The 23,357-nt window shown below is 38.3% G+C and overlaps 1 protein-coding gene across 5 annotated transcripts in view; it reads right to left on the reverse strand.

Annotated features, from left to right (window-relative positions):
- Positions 1–613: 613 nt before the first annotated feature.
- HMGCLL1 (3-hydroxy-3-methylglutaryl-CoA lyase like 1) overlaps positions 614–23,357 on the reverse strand; it is a 326,458-nt gene continuing 303,714 nt past the window's right edge. For all 5 annotated transcript variants that reach the window (XM_066252808.1, XM_066252798.1, XM_066252811.1 and 2 more), the window contains 2 exons: positions 6,463–6,588; positions 614–1,633 (listed from right to left, as the gene is read on the reverse strand). In XM_066252808.1, the coding sequence (XP_066108905.1) occupies positions 1,532–1,633; positions 6,463–6,588 (228 nt within the window). In that variant the 3' untranslated portion in view covers positions 614–1,531. The remainder of the gene's footprint in view (positions 1,634–6,462; positions 6,589–23,357) is intronic.

Consider the following 23,357-nt stretch of genomic DNA (forward strand, 5'->3'; position numbering starts at 1 on the left):
GCCTGTGTTCTTTGTGAAGAGAGAAGCACAGCAGAGATGGATCAGGCAGGTCCATACAAAGCCCCCACCCCCAAACACCCACATGGTAGAGCTCTGCTCTTATCCAACATTGCACCAGGAGAAGCTGGCCTCTCCCATGGGAATAAAGATTGGTTTTGTCAATTAGCAATACGTTTTCCTCATGATTCTTTTCTTACCATATATCTTTAAAATTAGTACTTCTCTTATTTTATTGAATTCATTTTTATTTCAATGTTTTAATGAATATTTAATGTAAAATCCACAGTGCTCACATTCATATTTAAAATAATATTCAAATTTACTCAAAGATAAAATCACCCAATATTATTGGAAAAGTCTACATAAATAATAGAACTGATGTTTTAGACCCGCATGTATATAATAATACTGTCGGCATATTATTTGCATAAGTTACAGAAATGTTTTTCTTAACATAGTCCTCCTGTTCCTCTTCTCAACTTGATATATTACTTTTTGCTATTTCTGGCAATTCTTTCTAGTACAAAAGATAACATTTTAGCCACTTCAATTTAAAAAATAACCATAAAAAAAGTCAACCAAAAAAGATGTGATTTGATCAAAGTACCCTGAATCAGTGGAAAATAGTTTATTTCATGAATTAAAAAGTGACTTAATACACATTCTTAGGATCACAATGACATTTCTTCAGGCAATTTGGAAGTGATCTGAAAATTTACACACACGGATTATGGTACATGTATCAATCTATTCCCATCACTGCAATTCAGACAGCAAGTTGAAAGTTGTGCCTTCCATTTCTTAGCAGTTGAGTAACACCATGCTGGTCTTTACTATAACGGATGAAAGAAATGGTATGGTAAACTGGAAGCATTTAGCAAACATGGAGGTCGTAATATGTTTCCAGGATATGGCGTCTTGCCATTGACCACAGTCTCTTGGAACAAGATAAAGTCATTGAAATAGTTAACAGATGTTAGCCATACTTGAAATGTAAAAGTTCTATTGCTAAAAATTATGTAGGGTCGGCTGGAGATTTGGCGCTTGGTCCATAATTTAACTGACTTGGCAAACGGGAAGTTGAGATCCAGAGGCATAATGCATGATATGGAGGCCACACACTTTGCACGCGATGCAGGAGCTCGTAAACTACTGACAATATGTACACTGTGCTAAGCCAGCTTGATTAAGTATTAATGCAGTATTTGATACTTAGGGAAATCTGAAGTCAATTTTCACATCTACTAAATTAAAAAAAGTATTTCTTTAGGAGCAAAAGAGTAGACTATTTTTCATGTTCAGAGGCATGTCTACAAATTATATTATTTAGCTTCAGCTTGCAGTTGTGATGACTGGTCTTACTTTCTGTTGACTTCGAAATGTATCCAGTTGTATTCTTTTTAAAAGTCTTTCCCACCCCACTCTTGTCTATTACTTCACATTTCAGAACAAGTTGACAAGTAATGATTTTTAGATGAATATCTGTAGCTGAAATGGATCTTCTCAGCCTTAAGTCACAAATTCATTCACCTCAAGCATTGAAGGAGGCTTGTGCTACTTTAGAGTTTGTGGTTTTACTCACAGCTTTGCAAATAAAGTTACCAGCCTCCATCACTTTGTAAAGATTCACACCCTGGTATGAGAAAGAAAGGATGCCAGCAGGGAAGAGGGATTTGGGAGAAAGAGGAAAAAACAGATTCCATTTAATTTTATTAGCAGTTACTTAACCATTTAAAAATACTTTAAAAAAAAAAGCATTGCTAATTATTGATTTGGGGGGTAAGCTTTGTTTTCAATGAACCATGTAGTGAACATTTTATATTGTTCTTCTTTATTAAAATCTATCTTGAATTTGACCGTTGTATTGAACTACAGGCTAACCACACCTGAATAAATTAGTGTAAGTCACGTTGGTACCTAAATTCTAGGAAGGACAATAATGAAACTAGAAACAATCTATTACATATCAGTGAAGGGAAATTAAAATAATAATGGTTTGGAGGAATTTATAGATAAGGACTTAGGGAAAAAATACATCTTTACTATATAAAGAAAGACACTTGAAAAAGTTGTAAGAAATACAAAAAAGTTGAATGTATAATTTTTAAGCTATATTCAGAAACACCATTACTGGTATGCTATCAAAGGAACTAGTTGTAGGTTAAATAAAATAAGTAGTATTTAGCAAATATCTGGACCTTGTTTGCTAACGATGTTGTATTGTCTGAAAGCACGAATAGGATCAACAAGGGCTTAGGTAAATCCATGTAGGACAGATAGGCAATTGAGTATGAAAGCCAAGTTCAAGACATACTCCTCATCTCTAGGACTTGATGTAACAAAAAGTCACCATCAAGGTCTCCTTCTAGCACCTTTCTTGTCACTGGGGAGGGTAGAGCATTAGGTGAACTAAGCAGAGATTTGCACTCAGGCAGCATTTTATAAACGCTGGTGTCCTCCTTCCGCATGGAGTAGAGAGCATGTGTACTTAAAATTGAACAGATTCAGACTTCCTGGCTAGTAAGGAGTAGTTTGTAATATTTATGCAAATCTGTGATTTTCTTAAAACCAACAAATAAAATAATCAGAGGCTTTTTATAGCAATGATCATAAAGCAATCATCATTTTAACATAACCAAGTACAAGCTGGCCAAGAACAATAGGTATACCTGATTACGTCTCTTTAGAAACTTTTACAACACTGTATTCTTTGTAGTTTATTTCTCTTCATTTAAGAACAATCAAGAAAAATACTATTTTAAATGACACACATGATTTTCTATATTTTTTATTATGAAGTTGTCCTAAGGGTACTTACTTACACTTGCTTTGGTTTGTGAAATTTGATTTTATCACATTAATGGCTTTATGTGGATTATCTATTAGGATGATTTTAGTCTAACATCTTTAATCCAGTAATATTTAGATGATATAAATAGCTACATATGTCTTTTATTTTCATATTATATACAGTAAGAGATCATGGAAAGAGTTTAGTCACCAATATTCTTTGCTTTCCAAGCATTCAATTTATAACAATTCTGCAGTGGAATTACTATCATACCAAAGAAGAATTTTGTTTCGGCCTTTCTCCACCATTTTATTTAATTAATAGATGTCATTTTTTTGTGTGTGTATGTGTGACAGAGACAGAGAGAGAGGGACAGACAGAGACAGACAGATAAAGAAAGATGAGAAGCATCAATTCTTCGCTGCAGCACCTTATTTGTTCATTGATTGCTTTCCCATATATTCCCTGACCGGGGGGCTACAGCAGCCCAAGTAACCCCTTGCTCAAATGAGCGAACTTGGGCTCAAGCTGGTGAGCCTTGCTTAAACCAGATGAGCCCCTACTCATGCTGGCAAACCCAGGGTTTCAAACCTGGGTCCTCCGCATCCCAGTCTGACACTCTATCCACTGCACCACCGCCTGGCCAGGCAACAGATATCATTATTTTAAAAAAGAACTAAAAGCATTACATTTATTCTAGAATCATTTTTTAGATACTTAAATATGTCTGATGTACTTTAATACGTTCTGGGGTGTCAAGAAGTTCATGTAGAATATGTTTTCTGTCCTCAGAATGCTTAAGTAGGCAATGTAGACTCCCCCTAAACAGAGAATCCTGTACTATGATACGTAAAGTCACTGATAGATATCCAGATGATTATGAGAGCAAAGGTGTGGAGTGGTCAAGTCATTGAGTAAAAGGGAATGGAGAGGAGTGTGGCAAGGGAGGGTGCCAGAAAGATAAATCCAGACCCAAGTCTTTTTTTGTGTGTGTGTGACAGAGACAGAGAGAGGGACAGATAGGGACAGACAGGATGGAAGAGAGATGAGAAGCATCAATTCTTTATTGTGGCACCTTGGTTGTTCATTGATTGCTTTCTCCTATGTGCCTTGACCAGGGCAGCTACAGCAGATCGAGTGACCCCTTGTTCAAGCCAGCAACCTTGGGCTCAAGCTGATGAGACTGTGCTCAAGTCAGATGAGCCCGCACTCAAGTCGGCAACTTTGGGGTTTTGAACCTGGGTCCTCTGCGTCCCAGTCTGATGCGTTTTCCACTGCACCACTGCCTGGTCAGGTCTGACCCAAGTCTTATAGGAAGAGAAGTCTTTGAGAAGGATGAGGGTGGATGGGTGACTATGGGTAGAGAAAGAGCAGTACAAGATATCAGAAGAAGACTAAGGTATATATGGAGAATGATGGGCAGAGATGACCAGAAACGTTTAACTAGTCCATGTTAGCTGATGGGACACAGCCTCGCTTTTCAGGAAATGAGAAGTGACTGATAAGCATGTAAGCAGAAGCAAGTATATTCATATATGTATTTTAGATGAAATCCTCTGATGGTAGCATGGAGCATATGAATTTACAAATAGGTCTATAAGTCAGCGGAATGTGGAAGATGAATACCCAGGAAAATGATGAGGACTTGTGCTGATATAGTTGTAGCAAGAACAGTAAGAAAGGGACACACACATGAAACATTTAACAAGTCAAATTAATTGCTCAAGGTCATTGTCTGGGCATGGGAGCCATAGTAATATCAGATTGTACAGAAATCTTGGTCTGTTAGTGTGGGCAACAGGTTGAATTGTAGGTGCTACTTAATGTAACAATTCTCCTTGAATTGTAAAATTCTTAGGAATGGAGACATGGCTTATTTGCATTTGGACCCCTAAGTATAGAATATGACCAGGCCTATATTATGCATTAGCTGAGTTCAATACAGTCATCTAAATCTCCAGGGAAATATCTATTTCCGGAAAAGACCTCTGTCTCTATCGTTTCCATCAAGGGTATACATATCCAATAGAAATGATTCAGCTACTTTGTAAGTGAGAGGATATTTATTTCTAATTAGGGAAGACAACCCAGAGCTTTTGGTGTTTGTTGCCACATGATATTAATGAATGTTATTGAGCATCTCTTTGTATCAGGGAGAGTATGAATAAGCTGTAATAATTGCTTTCTATGCCTGACCAGGCAGTGGCGCGGTTGATAGAGTGTCAGACTGGGACGTAGAGGACCTAGGTTCAAAACCTCGAGGTCGCTGGCTTGAGTGCGGGGTCACTGGCTTGAGTGTTGGATCATAAACATAACCCAATGGTCACTGGCTTGAAGCCCAAGATTGCTGACTTAAGCCCAAGATCCCTGGCTTGAGCAAGGAGTCACCTGCTCTTCTGTAGCCCCCTAGTCAAGGCACATATGAGAAAGTAGTCGATGAACAACTAAGGTGCCACAACGAAGAATTGATGCTTCTCATCTCTCCCTTTCTGTCTGCCTGTCTGTCCCTCTCTGTGTCTCTCTCTCTGTCTCTGTCACACACACACACACACACACACACACAAAGATAATAAATAAATAATTGCACTCTGGCTGCAATGGAAGCTAGGCACAGAAGCAACATCATTCTATACTCTCATTGTAGGTGCCGAGGTAGAGGCACAGCATGGAAGCACTAAGAGAGGAACGCAACAGCATGGGCCTACTGGACAGGCAAGGGAAATGCTAGAAGAAGGGTTTTTGAGGATGGTAGTGCCTCACTCTCCAGTGAAAGCCACTGTGGGGAGTAAGGCCATTTCGGTGGCTGTGGAGCCATGACTGAGGGGTAGAGATGAGAAATAACAGTCCAGGGATGGAGACTGCAGGCAAGGCTAGTGGTGCAGGAACATCACTCTAAGTAGAGGGAGGACAGAGGATGAGAGAGAGAGGAAATTCTGATTTGTAATCCAGACGGTGCTTTTACATCTCAGAAAACATTATGAACTTCTAATCACCTGTGAACTGTTTTTCTTGTCTTTTATATTTTTTTTTCCTAAAAGAAAAATCTGCCTCCTAGACCAATAAGTCATGTTAACAAGCATGTGGCAAGAGCAAATGTTGATTTTGGCAGATGTTATTATAGAGCACGTGATTTTTCAGGGTACCACAGTAAAGACACTATAGTTTCCTCATCATCCAGTGTCTCACACGCTCAGTATCACTAAGCTCTGCTCTTCCACTGGCCATTTTAAATGTGCCTTTGGCTCTTTTCCAAGAGCCCTCATTATCACTGTGAGAAAATCAAGATCTCTGTTTCCTCCAAGGAAAATATCTATAACCCCCCCACCCCCCAAAAAACCCCTGAAAACAATAATCATAACAGGAGAAAGATACAGGCTCTAAATCACAGAGTATGTAAAACCAAATCAGAGAAGACATAAAAAAAAGTATTTGGAGGTCATGAAACACTATAAAAATGTAAAATGGTAGCATTTTGGTGATTGATCTACAGCAATAAGTTACTTTATAAAGCTCCCTGAAGAATTTTTATTGTATTTTCCCACTGTGCATTTTAGTAAATAGCAAAAGTATAGTAAAACTTTGCCCTGAAAATCGCTTTCAAAATCTGAGACGCATTTCAGTTTGGATCTGCAAGGAAGGCATGAATGTTAGAATATGTAAAGGTCACTTACTGTATTGAGCCCCAGGCCATTAAGCATATAGATCAAATCCTCAGTGGCTACATTTCCAGAAGCACCTTTTGCATAGGGGCAGCCTCCCAATCCTGATACTGCAGAATCCACCACGTTAATCCCCATCTGAAAGACAAACCGAAACTCCCAGGGTTTGTATATTTATGGCATCCAAATTGTTGCATTTCTATTTAACCTGATCCAAAGAGCAAATAAATAAAATCTGAACCCGTAATCCAAATGTTCACTTACCCACCTGCTGCTAGAACAATCCTCGAGGTGCTGAATTCTTTACAGACTAATCTCATTTTTTTAAGGCTAACAAACTCTGCTAAGGGTCATGGGAACTAGAATGATCATAGATCAACATGAGGATGGTTTTTTCATTGATAACAGCATGTTTTCTTTTTCTGTAGGAGGGGGAAGTTTGAAGTAAGATTAATTCACACCTAGGTGATATCTATTCATCAACCAAACCTCAAACTTTATCCTAAGAGCATTAGGTAAACAACATGAAATATTTCTAACATACCAACTCAAAATCAAGGTGCCTTAGAAGGCTGCTGGTGGTAGCGGTGGTGTCACCAAGTCTGAAATATGATTTTTGTGGGCTCAATTCACCCAGTCTTTACTGAGCCATTATTTTACACCTGAAACCTTGCCGCTTTGGCAGAGGTGAAGAAATATTTAATAGGCAAGACAGCCACTGCTAATAATAGCATCAGCTCATATTTATTAGGTCCCCACTAAGTGCTGGCTATTATTCTTAGAACCTTATGAGTATTAACTCACAATCCACACAAAAATCCATGAGGTCAATGCTCTTCTATAACCACAAATCACAGATGAAGAAACGCTAGTACAGCCTGACCAGGCGGTGGCGCAGTGGATAGAGCGTCGGACTGGGATGCAGAGGACCCAGGTTCAAGACCCCGAGGTCACCAGCTTGAGCGTGGGCTCATCTGGTTTGAGCAAAGCTCACCAGCTTGGACCCAAGGTCACTGGCTTGAGCAAGGGGTTACTCAGTCTGCTGAAGACCCATGGTCAAGGCCCATATGAGAAAGCAATCAATGAACAACTAACTACGTTGTCACAATGAAAAACTAATGATTGATACTTCTCATCTCTCTCTGTTCCTGTCTGTCTGTCCCTATCTATCCCTCTCTCTGACTCTCTCTCTGTCTCTGAAAAAAAAAAAAAAAAAAAGGAAAGAAAGAAAAAGAAACGCCAGTACAGAGGGATCACATATTTTGCCTACAGTCACCTCTGTCTCCAGAGAACTCACATTCTGTTGTGATGTGTGGCCTCTGAAAACATTTGAGTTGGTCCACGTTATGGTGTTTGGGCCATCAGAGGTGGAAGGGATCTGTGCGTGCTGGAAGACATGAGCACAGCAGGGTCCAAAAAGGGCCCTGGGGATCCAATGTGAATAATAGAAGAGAGGCAGACATATCATTCCTCTGTGAAAGATGAAAAATGGGTAATCGAAAGCTACCAGGAGGCCACATCTGATTCGCTCCTGGGCATTAAAAGAAAAAGTAACATGACTTCATATAAAATGAGAAGCACCTGAGAGCCGAGCTCTGCGCCAGCCTCTAGATCAGCAGTTCTCAATCACAGGGTCGGAATCCCTGCCCCCCAGGGCTGGGTCCCCAGAGTTTCTGACTCAGGAAGTTTTGGATGAAACCTGAGAATTTGAATTTTTAACAAGATCCCAGAGGCTGCTCTCACTGCTGCTCTGGGGATCACTCTTGCTTTTTTTCTTTTCTTTATTAATAAACATTTTCTTTTTAAATTTTGAAATTATTGTATCTTTTCATAAAATAGTAGAGCATGCCCATATAGCCTGAGTTCAGTTTTCTACTGTTAACATCTTCATTATTATGGTATAGTTGTCCCAACTAATGAATAAATATCAATATGTTATTAATAACTAAAGGCCATACATCGTTACAGACTTTCCTAGTTTTTCACCTGCTGTTCTCGTTCTGTTCTTGGAACTCATTCAGGACACCACATTTCATGTACAACTCTCATCCCCTTAGGCTCCTCTGCACTGTGTTGTTCTCAGACTTGCTTCTTCTTTGTTAACTTTGACAGTTTTGAGCAATACTTGTCACATAGCCTGTCCCGTGTCCTTCAGTACCAGTTTGTCTGATTTTTTTTACCACACTGGAATTGCATTCAAAAACCCAAATAGATACATATTGTGAAAACAGTTTATAGCTGATGATATCAGCCTTCATCACCTGGCTTAGGTAGTGTTTGCCAGGTGTCTGCACTATAAAGCCCTGCTTCCTACTTCCTCTTCAGTACTCTTTGGAAAAACGTCACTGTGTGGCCTGATCAGGCGGTGGCACAGTGGATAGAGCATCGGACTAGGATATGGAAGACCCAGGTTTGAAACCCCGAGGTTGCCGGCTTGAGCACGGGCTCACCAGCTTGAGCGCAGGGTTGCTGGCTTGAGCGTGGGATCATAGATATAACCCCATGATTATTGGGAAATGCAGTATTAGACTGGAGCTCTAGAGTTTTGTGAGGAAGATTACAGAGGTGATTCTTAATTCCTCAAATCAAAGGTATTATGATATGGTGATTTATAAAACATATGTTTGGTTATTGATATGACCAAAAAATTTTTGTCATATTTGGTCTTCCATGATTCGTGGTTCAGAGGACCTAAAACCTTTGAAATTTCCTAAGTGATGAGAGTTATCTAGGGTCTTCTGTTATCAGGTGACACTGGGATCGCACCAGAGAATGGGGCTGGTTGTCAGTGGTGCCACCATGTGATGGGAGTGTTGGAAGGTCAGTCCCACCCTGACCTCTAGGTAGAAGAGAGGCTGAAGGTTGAATTAATTGCCTAAGGTCAATGATTTAATCCATCATTTTTGGGTAGTGTAGCTTCCATAAAACCCAGAGGATAGGATTTGGAGAGCTTCCGGTTATGAACGTGTGCAGGTATGGGAGAGCAATGTGCTTGCAGACAGCAGGGACGCTCGTGCCCTCTCCTCTTGGACTTTGTCTTGTGTATCTCTTCTATCTGCTGCTCCTGAGTTATATCCTTTTATAATAAACTGGCAATCTGGTAAGTGAAATACTTCTCTGAGTTTGTAAGTCATTGTAGCAAGTTAATTGAACCTGACGAGGGGGTCATGGGAACCTCTGATTTACAGCCTGGACTTGTACCTGGCTGGCATTTGAAGTTCAAGAAAAGGTCGTGGGAACCTCTAATCTGTATCCATTCGATATAAGCACAGATGATAACTTGGGTTTGCAACTGGCATCTGAAGTTGGGAAATGCAGGCTTGTAGAACTGAACACTTAACCTGTGAAATCTGATTCTACCTCTGGGTAGATAGCATCAGAACTAAGTTAACTGTTAGGTCACCAGTTGTTGTCTATAAAATTATTGATTCCCCTTAACCCAATACACACACACTGGAATTACATTCAAAAACCCAAATAGATACATATTGTGAAAACAGTTTATAGCTGATGATATCAGCCTTCATCACCTGGCTTAGGTAGTGTTTGCCAGGTGTCTGCACTATAAAGCCCTGCTTCCTACTTCCTCTTCAGTACTCTTTGGAAAAACGTCACTGTGTGGCCTGATCAGGTGGTGGCACAGTGGATAGAGCATTGGACTAGGATATGGAAGACCCAGGTTTGAAACCCCGAGGTTGCCGGCTTGAGCATGGGCTCACCAGCTTGAGTGCAGGGTTGCTGGCTTGAGTGTGGGATCATAGATATAACCCCATGATCACTGGCTTGAGCCCAAGGTTGGTGGCTTGAGCTAAGGGTCACTCCCTCTGCTGCAGCCCCCGGTCAAGGCACATATGAGAAAGCAATCAATGAACAACTAAGGAGCAACCAATGAAAAACTAAGGAGACTAAGGAGCCTCAATGAAGAATCGATGCTTCTCATCTCTCTCCCTTCCTCTCTGTCTGTCCTTATCTGTCCCTCTCTCTGTCTCTCTATCTCTGTCATAAATAAATAAATAAATAAATAAATAAATAAATAAATAAATCACTATGTGAAGCTCACACTTAAAAGAGTGGACAATATCTACATAAATTATTTGGATTTCTACTCTGTTCTCCCATATTATATATTCAAACATTTGTTTAAATAAGTAGGGACTCATAGGTATTTTTCATTTTGGGTTATAATCCAATATTAGTTTATATACTACATGGCTCAAGTGTTTGAGATTTGGTTATTGGGAGCTTTTTCTTTGGCTCCTGTGTTCTTTTGACAAGGCAAGGGAACCATGTTTTTTAAACCATTCTTCTAGGTCCTCTCTTGTGAAACTTAAGAGGATTTTTACTAAAACTTACCAGAACAGAACCATAGTCCAAAAGCCCTGGATGTCTTTGAGACCTAAAGCAAGTTTGCAAATACTCCTGTTAGCTTCCACACCTTCATTTCTCCTAGTTGTATTCCTCAGCGTGGGAAGGTCTCAATAGATCTTGTATTTATTACCCCAATCTCTCTTAAATGATGCTTTGACAAGCCAAACTCAATCATATTCAGATTTTAGCAAGTGAACAGCAAAGGCATTCATCCATGTACAATATGCTCTAGAAGTGAAATTTGTGGTATTGTCCAATAATTGGGAAAGACAAATATTAGGATGCTGGCTCATCTCTGGGAGTCTGCCATGACATCAAATAGGCAAAGGAATTCTTTACAAGCTAAAATCTATCAATTCAGTAGAATTTTATCTATCCCTTATGAAGACAGAGTTTTAGTGGTTCTTCTGGCTACCAATTATAATCACCATGAGACCTTTCAAAAGTAACATCCGGCCTTCTCCCCAAACCAATGAAATCACAATTTCTGTCTGGGAATGAGGTCAGGCATTGATATTTCATTTCATTTTTTTTAAACTAAATTTTATTGGGGTTACACTGGTTAACATAATTATATAGGTCTCAGGGTCCCAATTCTACAACATATCTCTGTACACCATTTTGTGTGTTCACCCTCCTACATCAAGTATTTGTCCATCACCATTTATTCCCCTGCAGCCCCTTCACCCCCTCCCCTCCCAGCAATCACCACATAATACCTATGTCCATAAGTTTCTTTCTTTTTTGTCCTTTTTTTGTTCTATCTTTCCACCTTCCTCACCCAATAGCTCCCTCACCAACAAGGTCTCAACATGCTTTCTATGTATGACTCTGTTTCTATTTTGCTGGGTAGTTCATTTTGTTCATTAGATTCCACATATGAGTGAAATCTTATGATACTTTCTTTCTCTAACTGGCTTATTTCACTTAGTATAATGATCTCCAGGTCCACACATTTCCTTTTTTATGGCCACATAGTATTCCATTATTGTAAATGTACCATATGTTTTTTAATCCCCTCATCTACTGATAGGCACTTGGGTTGTTTCCAGATCTTGGCTTTTGCAAATACTGCTACAATGAACAGAGGAATGCATCCAGTCTTTCAAATTAGTGTTTTGGGATTCTTAGGATAAATTCCCAGAAGTAGGATTGCTGGATCAAAAGGCAGTTCCATTTTTAAATTTTTGAAATAACTCCACACTTTTTCCGAGGGCTGTATAATCTGCATTCCCAACTAACAGTGCAGGGGGTTCCCTTTCCTCCACGTTCTTGCCAGCACTTGTTTGATTTGATGATAGCCATCCTGATGAATATGAGGTGATATCTCATTGTGGTTTTAATTTGCATTTCTCTGATAATTAGTGATGTTGAGCATCTTTTCATATGTCTATTTTCCATCTGCATGTTCTCTTTAGAAAAGTATCCATTCAGATATTTTGCCTATTTTTTAATTGGATTGCTTGTTTTTTAGGTTTTGAGTTTTATAAGCTCTTTATAAATTTTGAATATTAAGCCCTTATCAGGTGTATCAGCAAATATGTCCTCCCATTCAGTGGGTTGTCTTTTCATTGTATTGATGGTTTCTTTACCTGTAAAAAACATTTTTATTTTGATGTAGTCCCAATATACATTTTTTCTCTCATTTCTCTTGCTAGAGGAGATTACCTAAAAAAATATTGCTACAAGAAATGTCTGAGATTTTATTGTCTATGTTTTCTTCTAGAATTTTTATGTTCATGTCTAATATTTAAGTCTTTAATCCATTGTCAGTTTATTTTTGTGCATGGTGTAAGAAGGTAGTTTACTTTCATTTTTTTTTTTGCATGCAGCTGTCCAATTTTACCAATACCACTTATTACTAGACTGTCTTTACCCCAGTGTATGTTCTTACCTCCTTTATCAAATATTAATGAACATATAGACATGAGTTGATTTCTAGGCTCTCTATTCTGTTCCATTGATGTATATGTCTGTTTTTAATGCTAGTACCATGATGTTTTGGTTAGAATGGCTTTGTACTATAGTTTTATATAAGAAAGCATGGTAGGCCTGACCTGTGGTGGCGCAGTGGATAAAGCGTCGACCTGGAAATGCTGAGGTTGCCGGTTCGAAACCCTGGGCTTGCCTGGTCAAGGCACATATGGGAGTTGATGCTTCCAGCTCCTCCCTCCTTCTCTCTCTCTGTCTCTCTCTCCTCTCTGTCTCTCTCTCTCCCTCTCTCTATCCTCTCTAAAAATGAATAAATAAATAAAATAAAAAAAAAAAAAAAAAAAAAAAGATCTTAAAGAAAGCATGGTTCCTTCAACTTTGTTCTCCTTTCTTGAGAGCACTGTGGTTATTCAAGTTTTTTGTGGTTCCATATAAATTTTTAGAATATTTGTTCTAGTTCTGTGAAATATATCATTAGTATCTTGATAGTAATTGTGTTAACTCTATAGATTGCTTTGGGTAATATGGACATTTTAATAATGGTAATTCTTCCTATCCCTAAGCATGGTATATGCTTCCACTTGTTTGTATCTTCTTCAATTTCTTTTTCAGTGTTTTATAATTTTCTGACTACAGGTCTTTTACATTCTTGGTTAAATTTATTTCTATGTATTTTATCCTTTTTGGAGCAATCGTGAATGGTACTGTTTTCTTGGTGTTCCTTTATAATAGGTCATGTATTTTTTTTAAAGCTCTCTCTAGTGATTCTTTTGTGTAGCTAGGTATGGGAACACCTGAGGCAGGGGCTGTCATCCATTCTGTCCTTTATCAATCCTGGGTCTGAGTCAGCTTTAATTTTAGAGAATTTGTACCCTGGAGCAACAAAGATTTAAGCATGACTGTTTGACTTTTTGAGGACCAAAAATGTATGTGGTCAGCAAAAGTCAGCAGTCCGAGCCTGATAGGTAAAAGGTGGGAATATCATGTTCCTTGTTCCACTATGGGGAGGATAAAGCCCTGCAACCACAAAGCTACAGAGGGGACTTTTGTGGCCTTGTCAAAAGAACACAAAAGTCTTAATTTGCCTTTTGTGAGACATTAAAAAAACAAAAGTCACTCTTACTTTGTAACTAAAGGCTAATGAGGGCTCAAATGAGGGGATTCCTCATAATAAAGGCAACCAAAGTCACAAGGGAGGAACAACAAATAACCAGTGTTGAAATAGAGCAAACATAACAATACAGATAAATAAGTGAAGGTGGGAAAACACATTCAATCTCACATTAAGTCAAAGACTGAGAGCAAACTAAACCACTACAGTATTTTATCCTTTCAGTTTGAAAAGATTGTTAACAATGAAATAATATAGAGAAACAATACAAATGTCAATCGACTTAAGACCTATGCAATTTACGACCATTTGACTTTACAACCACAATCACTAGCCACGACTGCTCCATGTCTGGCAGCGCAAGCGTTGCCCAGCTGGGTGTACGACAGTGCAGACCAGCTTCCGGCAGCACTACCATCTTTGCGTGCACCATTTCAACTGTTATCCCAGACTCAGTACAGCAATTTGTGTTTTGTGTCTTGGATATTTTTCATCAAACCCCTCTTAAGATGTCTACCAAGAGGAAATTGTCTTTGCAAATATTAAGCCAGTTGTACTGGTAATGCAGTGTTTTACTTAAACCTGAAGAATGTAAAAATAAGAAACAAAATGGTGTAGAGATGATACAAATGGCATAAAATGAACAAAGAAAATTGATATATAACAATGGAAGAAAATTATGATAAAATATGACTTAAAGATTTTTATAACATCATTTCACAGTACTGTACATAGAGCCTACTCAACGTATGACCAAATAATTTATATATATTTTAAGGATTTATAAACCCTCCCTACACTCTTATAAACCTTTCTCACACTGTTATTAACCTTTCCCACACTTATTTTGCTTATTTTACCTCAAAAATAATTAAAATATATAAAAATACCTATATACCACAAAATCCCGCAATATAGTGAAAAATCCGTGATACAAAATTAGATATATACAATTTAAAAATCCATAACGCGGCCCTGGCCGGTTGGCTCAGCGGTAGAGCGTCGGCCTAGCGTGCGGAGGACCCGGGTTCGATTCCCGGCCAGGGCACACAGGAGAAGCGCCCATTTGCTTCTCCACCCCTCCACCGCGCTTTCCTCTCTGTCTTTCTCTTCCCCTCCCGCAGCCAAGGCTCCATTGGAGCAAAGATGGCCCGGGCGCTGGGGATGGCTCTGTGGCCTCTGCCTCAGGCGCTAGAGTGGCTCTGGTCGCAACATGGCGACGCCCAGGATGGGCAGAGCATCGCCCCCTGGTGGGCAGAGCGTCGCCCCTGGTGGGCGTGCCGGGTGGATCCCGGTCGGGCGCATGCGGGAGTCTATCTGACTGTCTCTCCCTGTTTCCAGCTTCAGAAAAATGGAAAAAAAAAAAAAAAAAAAGGAAAAAAAAAAAATCCATAACGCAGTGAGACCGCCAAGAGTGAAACAATATGGTGAGGGTGTTACGACCGGTGTGTCAGAACCAATCATGGTCGTAAGTCAAGCACTAGCTATATAACAAACAGACTTCAACTTAAACAACCTGAAGAAATCTCTCAAATAAAAGGTTGTATGAAAGAAGTCAGGAGCAAAAAAGGACACACAGTATGATTCCATTTAGATAAGTTTTACAGTAAATAACAATCAATGCTATTATAAGTTAGTTAACCTTTGAAATGTAAATAAAAATAGGCATAAGTAGAGTTTCCCAGGGTGCTGACAACATTCCCATTTCTTGACCGGGTTGGTTACACCAATATCATTTTTTAAAAATTCTCTTAGGTTTAACTTATGATTTGGCTAATTTTCTGTGTGCACTGGACATTGATAAATATCAGTGACAGAAAAAACAGTGGTGTTGAAACTTCAGGTAAACAGAAAACTTAAACTGGTAGGAAATTGAATTCTAATTTTTTTTTCTTATGAGCAATTAATCTGTAATTAGTTTTAATTACCCATATCCATCATCCCAGTAATTCTTAACAAAAAAGTCCTTCCAAGGAATAGTTCACAAAACCTGACTAAATACAGGGGTTGGCAAACGTAGGCTTATAACTGTGTGTTGGCAAAACAGAGTTTATTCTTGTATTGTTATTTATTAATTATTGTATTTTCCATATGAATAACTATAAATTTACTTTTGCCCACTTCTGTAGTTAGATTAAATAGATAATACATATATTTAAATGTATATATTACACATAAAACACACTTTTCACATATACACACACATATATATATAAATTCATCACAGTACATTATAAAAATAAAAATTTCAAAACAATTCAAATATCTATAATGGGAAATAATTTAAATTATGGTATAGCTATAAAATGGAATTTTAAATGCTATGTAAATGCATAGGGAGGAAAAGAAACAGATTAGAGAATGTTATAACATTATACATCATGATCACATTCTCAAAAAAAAATTTGTATGGCATACCAAATGATAACAGTGGTGATCATTGGGTGGTATGATTATAGATAATTTATTTTAATTCTTTTTATATTTGTTTTCCAATGTGTCCATAATGAATGTTAATTACCAAAAATATAAGGAGAATAAAGTAAGGTTTCTGCCAACTTTAGCCAGCTGTAGAATGATAGTAAAAATACTTGAATGAGCACAAATAATTCCAAGACTGAATTTCTTAACATCATTATTTTGCTCTATCCAGGGTCTAGGACTGCAGAGGTATTCTACATATCTGGCCAAGGCAGGCATGATCTGGGGGAAAGGCTCCTGGAAAATTTTTTTTTTTTCTTGGCATCAGACTTGCTCTAGATATGGATTCTCTTTCAGTAAGCTCTCCACTAATTAATTGAGTCAGTTATTTTATTATTATTAATTACTTGAGAGGTGGTGGGGCAAAGACAGGCTCCCACATGCACCCAGACCAGGCCACCCAGCAAACCACCTACCAGGTGATGCTCTGCCCATCTGGGCCGCTGCTCCGTTGCTCAGCAACTGAGCTATTTTAGTGCCAGAGGTGAGGCCATGGAGCTATCTTCTGCTCCCAAGGCCAACTTTGCTTGAACCATTTGAGCTATTGCTGTGGGAGGGAAAGAGAGAGAGATAGAGAGATAGAGGGGTGGAGAAGGAGCAGATGGTAGCTTCTCCTGGACGTGCCCTGACTGGAAATTGAACTCAGGACTTCCACACACCGGGTCTGACACTCTACCACTAAACCAACCGGCCAGGGCCAATTGACTCAATTCTAAAAGCAATGTGTGGATTTAAAGTTTAATGAAGCAAATTTAAAGAGATTTTATTAGAGTCTATATTATCTTTAAAGGAGAATATTAAGATAATAATTCCTTTTAAAGTCTCTCAAAAAGAAAAGTACTTTAAAAGCATTTCTTTTTATGTAATTTCCCCTAAATTCAGTCCTCTATTAAATGCGCAATTCCATTCCCCCCAAAGTAAACATCTTCTTAATGTATAATGTTATCCATACACTAAGTAAGAAAATCTGATTTTACTGTGCATGTTTTCTCTACATCTTCTTCCCTATCCCATTAGAAATAACAGGTAATACAATGTAAACAGCTTCTTAATAGGGTGAGAAGAAAAACATCCCTTTCATCAATTCTGTATGGCAAAAAGAGGTAACATATTTGTACTCTAGCATTATCAAAATAGTGGTATTAATGTAAATCCATCACATGCACTATATAATATCGTATATTTGTAAATAATTGATGGACCACTTAGCTGATGTAATCAGTAATCATACAAGATATTATTTACATTAAAAGATAATTATTAGAAAGACCCTCCCTTTCCCACTTCTTCAAACATAAAGCACTGCTTTCAGACTTTCAGGTTGCTGGTGTGTATGTGTCGGTGTGTGTGTTTCTGTGATCAAACAAGGGCAAGCAGTGTTTCCCACCATATAATGCAGAAACATAGCCTTTGTTTTCTGTTTTGAAAGGAAGTACATCTTTAGATGAGTAACCACATGGTGGCAATGTAGCTCCAAAATCCACCGAGTTACAGTCAAACATTTACAACGCCATTGTATTCCAGCACAAGAGAAAGGCAAATATGTAAATAAATAGCTTTATGTACTTCAAACAAATACTTTTCCTTTAAAATAAGAAAACATTTACAAATGGAGTATAACACAAACTGTGGTTCAGTGCATTCAGTATACAACTTTTTGTAATCTTCCTTTAACTTGAACATGTTTATTAAGCCCATTGTATGTGCCAGGGACTTAGAATATATGCAAAGTCCTGTACCTTATAAAGATAAGCATTTTGTCACTGAGAAAAGTAGCTTATTATTACCAAGTGAGAAACAATTCTCTCTAGAGCTCAGGAAACTAATTCTCCCTGAACCAACATAAACCCAGAACTCCAAGGACTGAGGTGTTCTTGGCTCCCATCTTTCTCAAAGCTCATGATTAAAGCTGTTCACCCAGTAACCCAGGATTTGATAACCCTGGTGAGTTCATTTAGTGTGCTCCATCTGTCGGAGCTCTACAGATGTGTGCTTGGACGTAAGTACTGAGGAAAACAGATCAAATACTAGTGGCCACGTGTTCTGGAAAATGAAAAATTGGCAGTAGAGGACTCGTGAACACATCACTCTGTACTGCAACCTCAGGTGAGTTCTGAGGCGTATCGATTTTATATGGTGCTTAAATGCCCATCCAGGCTGATATACTAACTAAATAATGTAAAGGACAATCTTGACTTTTTCTTAGAGCTGGCAGATAGTATTATTTCCCCCTAAAAACTGAGCAATACAATAAAGGGAGCCAAAAAATCATTCTACAAAATTTATAATCTTTAATATAGTCAAGATTTCAAAATAGTTAATGAAATCTAAAATCTTAGGTACTGACAATACTGCAGTCTTAAGGAACATATAAAATTTTGGTAATGCTTTTTTGAAACAACAGCTATTTTCTTTACCTTTAATGATCAAATTTATACTTAGAAATCTGTAATCATGTTAGAGGCCCTGGCCAGTTGGCTCAGTGGTAGAACATCGGCCTGGCATGTGGAAGTCCCGGGTTTGATTCCCAGCTAGGGCACACAGGGGAAGCAACCATCTGCTTCTCTACTCTTCGCCCTCTCCTTTCTCTCTGTCTCTCTCTTCCCCTCCTGCAGCCAAGACTCTATTAGAGCAAAGTTGGCCCAGGTGCTGAGGATGGCTCCATGGCCTCTGCCTCAGGCGCTAGAATGGCTCCAGTTGCAACAGAGCAACGGCCCAGAGGGGCAGAGCATCGCCCCATAGTGGGCATGCTGGGTGGAAATTGGTCAGGCGCACGCAGGAGTCTGTCTCTCTGCCTCCCTGCTTCTCACTTCAAAAAAATACAAAAAAAAAAATCTGTAATCATGTTAGATTTAATTTTAAGAAATTTTCTGATATTGGAAAATATTCTTCTTTGGATTTAAGTTACTCGGAAGAAAAGGCAACCAATTGTGGAGGATTAAATATTTTTAAAAATATGCTCATTTTTCTAATATTTCTCTCCTCAACTTGTTCTTCATAGCCAACATGCCTTTCCACAGAGGACAGCAATTATCCATGTCGGAAATGGTTTCTCTCCTAGTGGCCAGGCCAGATGTCACTATAGGATTACAGCACTCTCTCCAATAAGCTCAGATCTTATCTTGATGCTTCTCAACCAGCACTCTGAATAGTTGCTATTTATTGAGTTATGATACCAGCTGAGAAAGAACCCTATTTCCTATTCATATATATTGTGAACATAATATCATGCTATATAAGTCACAGATGAACAGTTAGCATACTTGAATAAAGCCCAGTGTTTTAATAAACTAACGTACATACCAAAATTAATATGTAAATGGTAGGCATACATATTGTGGTTGGGGGATGGCTCAGCTCATGATGACTAAGTACTTGATGCTTCCATATAACAACTCTCATCTTAGATTTTCCTACCTCCTTCATTTCTCTTTGCCTTACCGTATCCAGTGAGATAGTCTTACCTTCACTTAGCGTATTTCCAACTAAGGTAGAGATGGAGTGTGTAAATAGAAGGGGTAATGTTGGGCAAATAAGTTTGTAAAATTTGTTGACATTTGAGTTTGCTCACTTTTATTGTTAAAAAATGGCGCTGGACAACACCAGGCATGAGTCTGTGATATTGCTAATTACCTGCCTGCTTGAAAAGGGCCATTGCTATGCTAATGTTTTCTGGAGGAGGGTTTTTGTGTCAAAAAGTTTTAGAAAGAAGAAGGATAAAGAGAAGGAAGCCAAGATGGCAAGGTGTTGAAGGAGAAGCCAGTCTGTTCAGAGAGGAGAAGGGAGAAGGTGTGCAGATGGGGAACCAGAGGTGACTGAGCTGGTAGGGCCTTTGATTACAGGAAAAACCTGAAAGAGTCTCCTGGTTGTGGAACTGGAGAATGTGTGAGTGGGTTTTAGAGCTCTGTGTTAGTTCTTACTCGCCTGCCGGTGTGAGGCTAGAATAAGGGAATGGCCCACCAGTGTTTGGCTCCACTGTTTCTTTACCGTCTCCCTGAATCTAATGGTAACCTGCATGTCAATGGCCACAATGGTGGCAGTCCCTACTTATGGTGGTGAGAAAGTAAAAGAAAAAACAGATAAGAAGGAGATTCACAATTTCAGTAACGTTGAGAAGATAAATACTACTAGTGAACATTTATTAAGTGCTCATTTTGTCACAGGTATTGTACCATACGCTTTCCATGTGATAAAACCCCACAATATTAATATGAAGTGAGTCGTTATACATGCTCAGTTTGCTGATGAGGAAACTAAGGCTTAGAGAAAGCAAGTGATATTTCTGGCTTCCTACAGTTATAAAATTTTCAGTACTTCCAAGGGCAGTTAATAGAGAAGGCCATATAAACATCACTGAAGTACCAGACAGTTCATTAAAAATATGCTTTTCTAGGCTTCATGGGTGGAAAGAATTATTTTTCTTTGAAGGAAATAATTTTTTATCATGGTAATTTTGAAGGATGACTTATATGATATATTTATTGTGGGGATGTGGCTTTAAAAAAATCTGTACTGGTTGTAATTGTTCATAACTTCTTTTTTGTGTTGACTTCATTATTCCCATGGCATTGACCTTTTAAACTATGTGCCTCTGAGCCTTTAAATTTCTAAACTTATCTTAATAAATATTGTAAAAAAAAAAAAACCAACCCCAAAAATAACGAATGAAAAACCTAAGCCTAACAACTGTGGGCTACTTAATATTAATAGTTAATATTAATAGTTAATATTTAGTAAGCACTGGCTACATGCCAGACACATTACTAAGCATGAATTGTTTCATTTGATCCATAATTCCAAGGGGGTAGGGTGTGAATTAGGAAAAGAGCATTGACAAATCAAAAGACTTCATTTTCATAGGTTCTTTCTTAAAGTTTCTGAAAAGTTTCTATACAATTTAGCAACATTATCAAGAGAATTGAGAAAGTTAATGATTGTTGTCCTACTGACAGTATTTCTAGGAAGCTACCCTGAGAAAATAGCCAGAAATGTTAATATAGGTTTATGTTCAAGGGCCGATACTCTTTGTAGCATTCTATATGACAGTACAAAAAGCCCATAAGTTCAATGTCCAAAAAGAAGCAAACAGTTAGCCCACTATGTAATATAGGTTATTATGAAACAAATACTTTCAAAGAATGCTTAACAATATGAAAAAATGATTATGAAAAACTTTTAAATTAGAGGGCAGGATAATCTGTTTCACAAGATTCATTTGTTTTGAGATTTTAATATTTATATATTATAGATTTAAAAATCTATTATATATGTGTGTTTATACACACACACACACACACTGTCATGTAATTAGGACAAATGAATTTTACTTTAAAATATATACTGTTCTTTCACAACCATCTCCTTTTTGTACCACTAAAATACCCCCATAAGTAGACTGGCCTGGCGCTATTTTCTCATTTCTTGGATTCAATTCAAATTTTGCAGATGAGTCCTCTCAGAATCATCTCCTTTTGCCTGTTCTTGAGTGGATACTGTCCCTACACTTCTTTAGTAGCCGTCCACTCTCTCTAATTTACTGGCACAAAATATTTGGACCAGTTGTCCTGAAACTTTAATGGCTTTCGATTTTACTTAATATGTCGGAGGTGTAGCCTGAGCTTCCACATTTCTAACAATGCCCACATTATGCTCAGAAACGCTGAGCCCCAGGACGCACTTGAGTGGCAGCAGATCATAGCTGTTCCAGGAACCTTCTGAGGTGTCCCTATATCCTGCTCCAGTTGCCACAGTGGCTCCGTCCTGCCTGTGGAGCGTTTCAAGAATGAGACCATCCAAGTATCAGAATCACTTTGAGGTCCTGGGATAAAATGAAGGTTTTTGTGCTTTTACCCAAAATCTGATTTTTTTTTTATCTTCTAAAGCCCAAGCATATGTGTTGTTCCAAACTTCAAGATGACTTTTGTGGATAATAGAGTTTGAAATTTTCTAACTTTTTGATTTAACTGCTAACCTGTGGCTCTTTACCTGTTTCCTCTTCTTCCAGAACTCCGCTAGATGATACATGCAAGCTGACATCGTGGTCAGGTGTGGTTCTGTGACTTTGGGTTAGCAAATGGCATGCAAGCAGAGTTACATAGTCCATTTCTAGAACAACTTTTCAAAAGCTGTCTTATTCCTTTGCACAGTCAAATGCAGATGACAATAAGCCTTAGAAAACGATGAGCCACAACATGGAAGAAGCCTGGGTCCCTGAATGACTACCTAAGAGAAAGATGCCCACTGACAGGATTGTGGGAGTGGGGTGTCTCATGAGTGAGGGACATAGAACCATGTGCTGAAGCCATTATTCATTTTGGTGTGCATAGTTCTGTCAGCATAGCCAATTAGAACTAATAGAACCACTGATACAGTTGAAATAAAATCTTACATTTTGCTAGCTATTTTCTTTTTGTTCGACCTGTTGTTTTTTTTCTTCTTTTTCTACTTTGTGATTTAATATTTTTTATAATTCTATTTTATCTCTTCTATTGACTTAATATTTCTACCTCTTCTTTATATTGTTTATTAGTCTATGGTTTACAATATCCCTCTTTCATTAATATACATAGTAGCCTACCTTCAGATATCTATGACATGTAGGGAAGGACCTTACAACAGTATATTCTCAATTTGTCCCTCCAGGCTTTGTGCTGGTGGTTCCCTGCCATATGCCTCTGCGTATATAAACCCAGGCCATTGCTGCTTTTTGTGCTTGGGCAGTCAGCACTTACAGCAATTAAAAATAATAAAAAGATTAATTTTATCTTGATTTATTCCACTTCTGGGTTCTCTAAAGAACCTTGTCTAGAATAAAAATAGCAGAGACTCAAGTCCTGGTTTTTGGTAAAGACTACATTTTGGAGGTAGGATAAGAAAGGTGGGTTTGTCAAAGAAAAGTTCAGGGAGGAATTTCAATATCACAAGTCAGGGTGGCAAAAGTTTCTCTACTTACACCACAGTAATGGGTGCTGCAGATGAGAAAACATTGCGCTGAGAAAAACCCACTGGATTTATA

This window comes from Saccopteryx bilineata, chromosome 1 (genome assembly GCF_036850765.1).
Source record: "Saccopteryx bilineata isolate mSacBil1 chromosome 1, mSacBil1_pri_phased_curated, whole genome shotgun sequence".
NCBI lineage: Eukaryota > Metazoa > Chordata > Mammalia > Chiroptera > Emballonuridae > Saccopteryx > Saccopteryx bilineata.